Here is an 11,188-nt window from a genome sequence, read left to right as displayed (position 1 = left end):
GGTAATAAGGTAAGGAGAAGCTTGGCCAGCCATGAGTTGGAGAGCGATAGCGGTGATGTGTACATATGCAGTTCTCTCGACCGCCACGACCGAGAAACTCAAGCAAGCAAGGGTTGGACACAGTTTTGCCGCCTTGGTCGGCCTATTTTGTAACCTTGGTGTTGTAACCGACTTTTTAACATTGTATCTTTGGGATCCCATGTAAAAACAAAATTTTTTGTTTAATGTAAATGTTTATGACTTTACCAAAATTTTAAATACATGAACCTTTAGTGGGTTAATCACATGTTTAGTCCAAATGACTCGTTTAGCGAGTCCATCACTAATTTTAAACACACTTGGTCACGGACCCTAATTAGTAGGGTGTTACACCCACCAGTAGGGCTCTTTTGTATTTCCAACCCATGAAGAATTTTCGGCACAATTTTTTTTATGATCGTGTATATTGTAGTTATTTAGAGTATCCTGCAAATTTTCAGAAAATTCCAAATAATTTACAATGCCGAAAACTAGGTTCTAACATGTTATTTTCCACGCGCATAAAAAAATTAGTCACGAGCTCAATAACCTATTTTTAAACTAATTTTCGTTACTGTAAATTATTCAGAATTTTCTAAAAATTTGCAGGATACTCTAAATAACTACAATATATACGATCATAAAAAAATCTCGCCGAAAACTGATTATGAGTTAAGAACACAAAAAAGACCCATCAGTAGGGCTCTTTTTGAAACACTTACCATAGAAATTTCCGATAGTATTTACTCAATTTAATTAGCATTCTTTGTCTTTGCTCTCGAAAGTAAAAGTAAAGAATTGAATAGAATGAGCCAAAAAAAAAAGTGTATACCAATATAAAATATATAATGCATACCAATACCATCGGAAACTACTGATTTTTTCTAGATTCTTTGACCAATTCGATTAATAATAATTCTTGAGTAAAAAAATAATAATAACATACGGAACTTCTATAATAAGAGTGTCAGTTTAGTCATTATTGATATAGATGTTTTTGTTTTGTAAGTAAAGAAATTATAACTTAATTTTTTTTATATGATATTGTGCATTGTAATTATATCAGTCATTTTACTAATTTTTTAAAAAATTTAAATAATTTACAATGTCCAAAACATGATTCAAAAAGTCAATTGTATTTGTGTTTTTTTTATACGCATGAAACTAACTATTTTAAATTTTAATTTTGATATTGTAAAGTATTTAGAATTTTTTTAAAATTAGTATAAGATCTCTAGGATAAACTTCATCGTATAAAACAACTTAGGTTATAATTTTTATTAATTCGGAAAACAAAAATGTTACAATTGATAAGAGCCAAACTGACAACCTATTATAAAATTTCCCTAGTAACAATAGATAGTTAGCTTAGCTGTTCAAAACTAAAGGCTACAAGGGTCAGTCCGGAAGAACTTTGTCCGATCATAGTGGGTTTACGGTCTGATTAAGTAAGTAAATGTAAAAAAAGTCCCGCATTTCACGCATGAATATAATAAACAAATTGTGGTTCAAAAAGAGCGCCGCGAAAGGTGGCCATTTGATCGATCGTCAACCACACGTACGTATGAAAATTAATTTTGTTAAGTCTGATATATACAATGTTGAATTAAGTGATGACTAGCTCTATTAAAGAATGAATGTAGTGTATCCGATTGTGAACTTGCTCGCTCCTTACGTTGGCCTCAGGTCTCACGAGACACCAAGTCTAGTACTTTGTCCAATCTTCATTTTCTTCACTCAACAAGCCCATCACTGACTACAATTGTTCTTGCGATAATGGTAGCTATACCCTTAACAGTACCTACGTAATTACTTGCCCCGAAAAGTAAATCAACTCGGTATAGATATTTATGTTGGAGATAAGATCGTTTCATGTGCATACCAGATCTGCTTTTTTTTGTTCAATGCACTAAAATTGTGTATTAAATTTTTTAACTAAATCGGACATTAATAACGTATTGATTTTATAGGATATATGTATAAACCACGTTATTCCAAATAAAAATCGGAAACTAAAGGGAAGAAGCTTCTCTTCGCCAGTCAAATCAATATTAAAGCCTTCCAGCAAAACAACAAAAATCAATTATTATAATATAGCCTGCTCCGCTCTCATCAGCTTACTCCTCGCGATGATTGGGTTTGACGAAGTAATTAAAGTTAAAAGTCCTTCCTTCCTTTCACACGTTGATAAATAATATTTACATATGTACATATATTTGTATAGAGCTTCTACTTAAGATCGTGAACGAAAAGTAATATATATATTTAGTAGCACGAGTGGAACTAGAAAGTAATATAAATAGTTAGAGCGACAAGCTTGAAGACGCACCACATCAAGAAATTACAGAAAGATAAAAGGAATTAATTTGATCATATATCTAGCTATATATATATAGCAACCGTGTCGATGGCGTCGACGAAATCTCTATTTTTCTCTCCTCTTAGCTCAGTCTTGATCTTTCTCGTTGCCCAACAAGTCACAGCCCAATACCACTTTTGCTTTAACGAAACAGGTAACTACACCATTAACAGCACCTACCACGATAACCTAAACCACCTCCTCTCAACACTCCCCAGCTCCCAAAACGGCAACGGTTACGGCTTTTACGATCTCTCTTACGGCAAATCATCCGATCAAGTTCACGGAATCGGACAGTGCCGCGGAGACACCATGCCCGACGTCTGCCAGAGCTGTCTTCGTGAGTCTGCTCGTCTTCTCCGAGACCGCTGCCCCTATCAGAAGAAGGCAGCCGCTTGGTACGAAAACTGTATGTTGCACTACTCTAACAGCTCCTTGCTTGGCGTCATGGACACTTATCCCCAACTTTATTTGTTTGTCGGCCCAAACGTGTCCTCCAATATTAAGAAGAAATATCTAAAAGCACTTAGAAACTTATTAGATAACCTAAAAAATCGAGTTGCGGCTGGTGGTTCTCTTAAAAAATTTGCTGTAGAAAATGTAACTGCTCCACAGTTTAAAACCATTTATGGGCTTGCCCAGTGCACACCTGACATGGATCAAATAAGCTGCACCAACTGTTTGGAACATGCATTTGAGGTTTATCAGAATTGTTGTGTTGGGAAAATAGGGGCATCAGTCTTCGGCACCAATTGTAGATTTAGGTATGAGGATAAGCTCTTCTATAATTCTATGGCCGCTGACGTTTCGCCATGTGTTAAAGAAAAGCAAGAGAGTTAATTAGCTAGTTGTTTTACAGTTAAGAATTAGTTAACAGTTTCGTTGTTTGTTACAAGTTTTAATACTCATCTCCGCCTATGTGTGTTTAAGAGTGAGGAGGGCAAAGATATTGGATCAAAGCAAGTAATAGAAGTCCATATTTATTTTCTTGTTTTGTAAGCTGCTATCTGCTTTCTTATTCAACCAAAGGTATCAAAAATATTAAGTATGCTAATTAAGGAAACTCTGTTTTTACTTTTTGTACTCTCTTGTTTTACTATTTTATCACGCGAATTTTATTAATTATTTACAATATTTTTAAATATGAAATATTCTAATAATGTCATTTGTTGTATTTATATAAAAGAGTTAAAAAAAAAAGTGACTGTAAAAAGAGATTTTCTTTAGCAAACCTATCATTTTCAAACGGCTAATTTTTTTTTTGAACGGATTTATTAATATTATAATGTGGAAATTAGATCCTATATATACCCATTTTTTACAATTCTAGTTGAAGAGTAGCTCGTGTCCAAAAATAGCCACTTTTTGTTTAACTTCCTTATTATGCCCTCTACCTAATTTATTATTTTATTTTATTTTTGTTTCCAAGTAAAATTATTTTCTTCATTTTATTAATCTTTAAACTTTATTTGTTTTTTTTTTTTTGAGAAGATGAATAATTATGAAGAATGTAAGAAGGTAATTCGGTCAGTTTCATATTAAAAATGGTTAGAAACTTAAAAATTTATGGGAATTATATTTTCACCCCAAAATTTGATTAGTTTATCCCATTTTTATTAAAAATTAATATATATTATTTTTTTTTTCAATTTGTGCTTACATTTTTCTAATTTTTTTTTCTTTTTGATATTCTAAAAAATACATATAAATAATATATATTTTAAATATTTAAATAAAACAAAAAATATATAAAAACTTGTTCAAATAAGAGTTTTTTTCTAAACAAAATTATGAAAACAAGACAAAATAAAATTATTAAAATTAACAAAATAAGAAATTAAAGAATGTCAAAAAAAAAATATTGAGAAAAAGTATTAAAAATGATTTTAAAAATTAATTTTTTTTAATTAATGAAATGTCTATATATATTTTGGGGTACAAATATAATGCTACAAAAATTAGTTATATAAGTAAAAATGGTTAATTTAGATATCAACCAGGTATTTACATTTATAGTAGTGTCCTTATAGTGATGAAGTAGAGTTTTCGGTATCCATTGAGAGAATAAATAAAGCCAACTTCACTCTTTAAAGGAGACAATGAAAATATTACAAACCTTTGACTATTTTTGGATTAAGGAAAGAAGCAATGTAAATCTTTGAGCTTATAATAAGCTACAATTTGGCAAGTATCTTAGTACCTAATAAAACAAATGGTTTTAGGGTTTGGTTACAAAGTATTTAAAAGCCACTTTTTGACTTTTAAGGCTTAAAAAGTTATTTTGAAGCTTAATTAGAATTTATAAAATAATTGTGCTAAAGTTGTTTCTAAAGAAGTTACAAAGAGTAGCGTATTCAAAAAAGTATTGCTAAGCAGTACCAATGGTGGCTAACAATACTTGATATGGCATATATCAATATTGATGTAATTTAATATATATAGATCGAATCTCATATATTTTAATTTAAAATATAATATGTGAGACTTATACTAAATTGTATCAATCAATATAAAATGATGTTAGACAACATAGGTGTCATATAGCAATACCCTATTGAAAAGAAAAAAAAAAGGAAGCTTTTGAGAGGTCTAAAGTAAAAAATTGGAAGGGTTGCCAACCAAACCCTTAGATTAAGGGTGCATCTCTTTCTAAATGGATATGTACCCAAAACAATACTACCAACAGTAACATCATTCATTTAAGGAAAAATTACACCTAACATTGAAATTTTTTTAAAAAAATTGAAAAATATGGAACTTTGCAAAAATTACAAAAATATGGATAACAGTTTGTTACGGTTTTGCAATCGTCTGTTATAGTTTTCTATTTAGTCTGTAAATATTGTTTACAAAATTGTAGCATATGGTTACAAACTTGTAAATTTTAATTACAAATTTGTAAACTTTGGTTACAAAAAAATTGTATTGTTACATATTTGTAAACTTTGTTTACAAAACAAAAAAAAAACTTTGTATTTACGATTATGCCACTCCGTATTTTGTAATTTTTTACAGATTCCGTATTTTTAGTAATTTTTTTTAAATGTTAGGTATTTTTGTGAATTTCCCTACATTTAAATGGATAGCCCATTTTGCAAATGGGCAGAATAATATCTTGAGGAAATTATATTTTATATGAGATTTTTAATAGAGTTTGTAAAAATATGGTTTTTTTCAAGAAAAGTTAATCTATGGCTTTTTTTTAATAATTTCACTTTTATGGGTTTAGTTTCCCATATTTTTGTATCAAAGTTTGTTTATGTCATAGCTTTACTCTTAATCAAGTTTTATTAATTTGGAAATGTATGTTTGTAATTTGATTATTTTTTTAGCTTATTTGATTTTTTTTATATTAATTTTATATAACTATTTTTATAATAAAATTTTCCATGGTTGTTTTGAATTTTTTTTTTTTTTGTAATATGAATTGTGTTTATTATTATTTTTATTTATTATAAACATTTTTTTTCCTTTTTTTAGATTATACGTTTTTTTTTTCAAAGCCTAGGTAAGGTAATCAGTTACTTAATTGATTTTTCACAATTATGTAAAAAAAAAAATCCTACAGCTAGATTAAATAACATTTCTCCGGAAGGGTAACCAGTTACTTGTTTGATTTTTTCACAGTTATGTAAAAAATAGTCTTAGAGGTTAAATAACATGTATCAGGAGGAGTAACCAGTTACAGTGAGATGAGTAACCTTCTACCATAAGAGGGGTAACCAGTTACCATAAGAGGGGTGACGAGTCACTCATATTATAAATTAAAAGAAACATCAAATTTGAAGGAAAAAAATGAAAAGTATGACATTAGTAACCTAGGTAACCAATTACTATAAAGAACCCAGAAATACACACACACATAAAAACATGAAGGTAACCAGTTACCACGGATCTAAAGATAGAAAGAAAAAAAAACAGATTTGACCACGAACCAACCTCCTCCCTCGCCCTCGACCACCACCAGAACCCCTCATCCCTTGCGCGCAAAACTCTGTCGCAACCCCAGCCATCCCCGTCATTTTGCGCAGCTCCATGCACCACGAATCGCACTTAGCCAAGGCGCCACCCTTCTCCCTCGCCTCCGACCACCACCAGCACATCCCTCGCCTCAACCTAGCCCCATCATTTTGGATTCGGGGGCTCACGAATGGAATCGCGTAGAGATGCGCAGATTGAGGCTGTGTTCATCGATGGCGTGACTAGGTATTCTTGGTTGGGTTTCACGGAAGTACGCGCCTAAGGTGAATCGTAGGTGGTAAGGGTGGGTGGCCGGAGATGATGGTGGAGATGGTGAGGCAGGCAAGTGGAGGACAAGGAAAGGAAGGTGGCGGCTAGGGCAAAATGAAAGAGAAGAGGTGGCATTTAATAAATATTTAATATAAAATTAACAAAATTTAATATGTCCCAACACCCAAAAAAAAAATATATATATATATATAAACTTAATGATTATTATTTGTGGAAAAAAAACTCAGTTTTTAAATTGCACAATGATTATTTTGTGACTGAACTCTCTTGATCTAAATTGGAAGTGCATATCATTATTTTATTTTAGGTCACCAACTAGAGCTGCACTTATTTTTGTGAAAGCTTACGTTACTCTCCATGATGTATAATCAAGAATAGATCGACTACAAAATCACTCACAAGTGGCAGCCCATTCCCACTCCCACTCCCACTTTTTTATATGAAAATCGTTTGTAGATGAAGCTGCCTCGCTCTGAGTGGAAGTTTCAGATATTATGAATCTATATGATGTTAAATAAAGTCTATTAATTAATAGACAGATGCAATTATATATATATATATATATACAAATATGAGACTACTCAAATTTGAAGGGTACCTTCAAAAATATTTTTAAAAATTAACACGAATGACACACATGCGAAATATATATTTATAACTAGAGTCTCTACGAATTAAAACGTTATATATCGATCTTAGATATTTATCTTTATCTTAAGTACTGTACAACAGTATTTTACTTATTAATTAATTGTAAGGTTACATATAAACATTATTTTCTAATCACGTGTTTTGTAATATATGCAATTGATGAGAAATTCTACCCGTTTTGAGAAAGAGAAATGAAAAAAATAATGTTTCCCAGTTCAATAATGCAGAAAAGTTATATCCAAATAATTTTACACATAAATATGTGATATTTACCATATATATATATAACTATTAGTACTTGGCTTTGTTTTTAGCTTATTATCCATTTGAATTTATGTATTGTTTGCAATACCACATTTAAAAACACCCAAGACTTTTGGCCAGTTAACTATATGTGTATATATAGTGTATATGTCATACATATTTATTTTGAATATAACCCAAATTTATGTGTTACTTCTTCGTCAATCTATTTAGTAGTGCCCAAAACAGAAGCCAACCACGCGGATAGATATGAATATGATGATATGTGCCACTTTTTCTATTAATTGACTTGATGAATTGAATTGTGGTGTCATTTTGTAGGTGGATATGGGCCACACTCCCACTAATATATACATACATACATACAACATACAAACTAGTCAAGTTTGTCCTTTTCAAAACAAAAAAAAAACACTAAAGTTTCAGAATCATATACTTAATTATTTTAATTGAAAGAGAATGAGAAATGATGACAATTTATGTATACTATTCATTACCCGAATTAAGATCCACATCGTGCAAGTACATCTATAATCTGATTTTATAAATATAATTAAAACTCTTTGCCAAGAAAAGGAATTTAACCCGTAAAATAAATAAATATATTTATGTTGGAGATAAGATCGTCTGTGATACGAGACTTGTCATTTAGTTCAATACACTATATAAATATACATATGTGCCAAAAATTAAAAAACTTTTTAAAAAAAACAGTACATATGCTCTCCTAATAATATATTAAAGCTTGTTGGTATATGGTCGATCAGAGACATATGTTGGAGGTACATTTGTCTGTTATTATTGTCTTTGTTATGTTTTAAGTAATTCTTTCTTGCAAAAGGAACAGTAATATATGTATATTACCTAATTAATTATAGGGTAGTTTTTCCGTGCACCCCAAAATAGAGTGTACCGGTGCACCTTTCTATAGTTTTTGGCTCAACAAGTATTTTTGGGACAATTTTTTTTATATATATATTATAATTATTTAGAGTATTCGGTAAATTTTCAGAAAATTTCGAATAATTTATAGTGTCAAAAACAATATTTAAGTAAGCTACTTTCCATGGGCATAAAAAAAACAGTCACATGTGCAACAAACTATTTAAACATTATTTTTTGACACAATAAATTATTCAAAATTTTCTAAAAATTTACAATACAACCATTAATATATACAGTCATAAAAAAATTATACCAAAAATACTTCTCGAGAAATAAATTATTCAAAAATTAGAGAAATGTGCACCAATATGCATTTTTTGTTTTTGTTTTTGGGAGCGTACATCCGAGATTTTCTCTTGATTATATATGTATAATGTGGCAACTAGATATAGATAAAGTTAAAAGTTGGCAAAGTATGGTGGATATCTTAAACCCAACTCTACCAGCTGCCGATGATTCAATTAAAACTACCTACCATGTATAGGAATATTAGGAGGACATGTAGTGCAGCTTATTTATATGAGTAATGATATGTGCACTTAAAATATGCACCTAAACATTACACGCGGTGATATATTATTGTTTTTTAATGGGTCCCAGTTTTAATAAATGTGATTAGTTAGACTAAACTGACATATCACTGTGTGTAATATTTGAGTGTATATTTTGGGTGCACATATGTTTATCCATAAATCAGCTGCTGACGAGTGGCAAGGATTTTGGATACGTGGCGGACACGTAGCAGAGATACGGCTCACCTATCGACCAGCTTTATTTCCACATGAAAAGATCAAGCTTTATATACGACCAGACTAGTCGTATACTCCGTTCATTTATGTAAAAGATCTATACAGTTGTAATGATCTCTGAGAATATCTCTTCATTATGACTTGCAGATCCGTTTATTAAGGATAGATATTATTTCCAAATTCATGTAACTCTTCATGAGCCTATAAATACATAAGAGATAGCTCAAGGAAGGGGATCGATCTTTTTCTTTCGAAAATATAGTACTATTATCCATCGTTGTATTGCTTTCTTCTTCTAAGGTCTGTGAAACTCAGGAACCCTAGTTCTTTGATCACACCTTGGGAGATCAATATTAATAATAGTATCAAGTGGACGTTGGTCATTACCAATCACTGGAGCCGAACCACTATAAATCTCTGTGTTCTTTATCTTTCCATTAAATTATTTCCTCAAGCTCTATATTACTTTCCTGTCGTTTTCTAGACTCCGTATCGTTGACCAAAATCAGGGTCAACAACATATCATTACTCTATTTATCTATGAAGTTCTCTGTATTAATTTATTTGTCTTTTGGGACATATTTATATGCTTTTCTTTGAGTGCTTTTTTTTTTTAAAAAAAGTTAGTTTTGACCATTATTAATTTCAAATAATTACACACAAATATTTTATTTTGTAAATTAAAAAAATTGATACCTTCAATTGAAATTTGGTCAATAATAAACTCAAAAATAGTTTGAATTCTTATTGCAAATCTTTTATAACGGACTGAAAAAGAATAAAAAAAATTAAAGAGAAGAGTTCAAACTATTAAGCTAAAATAAAAAAAGAAAAGTTCAAACTATTAAAGTGTGTACTGTTTTTATTATTTGTTTACAAAACAAATAATCTAATTTATAATTATTAAAAAATAATAGTCCGAACTGATATTTAAAATAAGGAGAGACTTAAAGGTTGTATACACTCTACATATTAATAAGACATTAACTAATAATGAAATTATAAATTAGGATTAGATTAAGTTGTTTAACTGATTTAGAAAAAACTTTAATGTTGTAATTAATAATATTTATTTTATATGTTGATTCATAATAAGTTATATTAGTGATTAAATTTATTTTTTAGTTTTAATTTTATTAAATTAACAAATATATTGCATTCTTATTTCTAAACAATTAATTTAAGTTATGGTTAATCATTGAAATGTATAAGAGAAGAAGACAAAATACATTAATATAGTACACGGTCCATGAATTGAAATTTCTTCAGCAAAATTGTCAACACATATTGTTGTATTTTAACTTTTGGATTTCAATATAGATTAATTATTATAGTGCAATTAAATTATATGACTGACTATGTGCATTTATTTTATTTTTTCTACCATAAATAATATTTAGACTATTAGAATAGTCGTGTGATTGCTCTTGAGAAATTTCATGTTATATGCATAATAACTTAGTGAATTTTTTAATATGCTAATATAAGTTATTATCCCAAATATATGACAATTACAATTTTTTAGACAAAAATACCCCTAACATTCAAATGTCAATTTTCTCTCTCAATCCAAACTTTCTCTCTCTAACATCTCTTATTCTCTCACTCTCTCTAACATTCTAATCTTGTAGATTTCGAAAAAATACAAAAAAAAAAAAAAAATCTGAAACCGACATTTGAGTGAAAAAATATGAACCTCCAAAGTTTTCGTCAAATTTCAGTGCAAAGCATCGAAAATACATCGAAAAAGCATCGTTTTGAACAAAAATCAAGTTTTTATGATTGCATCGAAACATCATCGATGCACCATCGATTTTGCATCAAAATACCATCGATTTGGCATCGAAACACCATCAATTTGGCATCGAAACACCATCGATTTTGCATCAAAAAACAATTTTTTATGATTGCATCACAAGAACATCGAAACATCATCGATTTTGCATCGAAA

At 29.9% G+C, this 11,188-nt stretch overlaps 1 protein-coding gene across 1 annotated transcript; it reads left to right on the top strand.

Annotated features, from left to right (window-relative positions):
- The first annotated feature begins 2,425 nt into the window (after positions 1–2,425).
- LOC133794907 (cysteine-rich receptor-like protein kinase 29) lies at positions 2,426–3,217 on the top strand. Its single transcript, XM_062232350.1, has one exon. The coding sequence runs from the start codon at positions 2,426–2,428 to the stop codon at positions 3,215–3,217; it is 792 nt and encodes a 263-aa protein (XP_062088334.1).
- Positions 3,218–11,188: the final 7,971 nt, after the last annotated feature.

Source organism: Humulus lupulus, chromosome 8, assembly GCF_963169125.1.
Source record: "Humulus lupulus chromosome 8, drHumLupu1.1, whole genome shotgun sequence".
Classification (NCBI taxonomy): Eukaryota; Viridiplantae; Streptophyta; class Magnoliopsida; order Rosales; family Cannabaceae; genus Humulus; species Humulus lupulus.
This window is presented reverse-complemented; position numbering and strand designations above follow the sequence as displayed.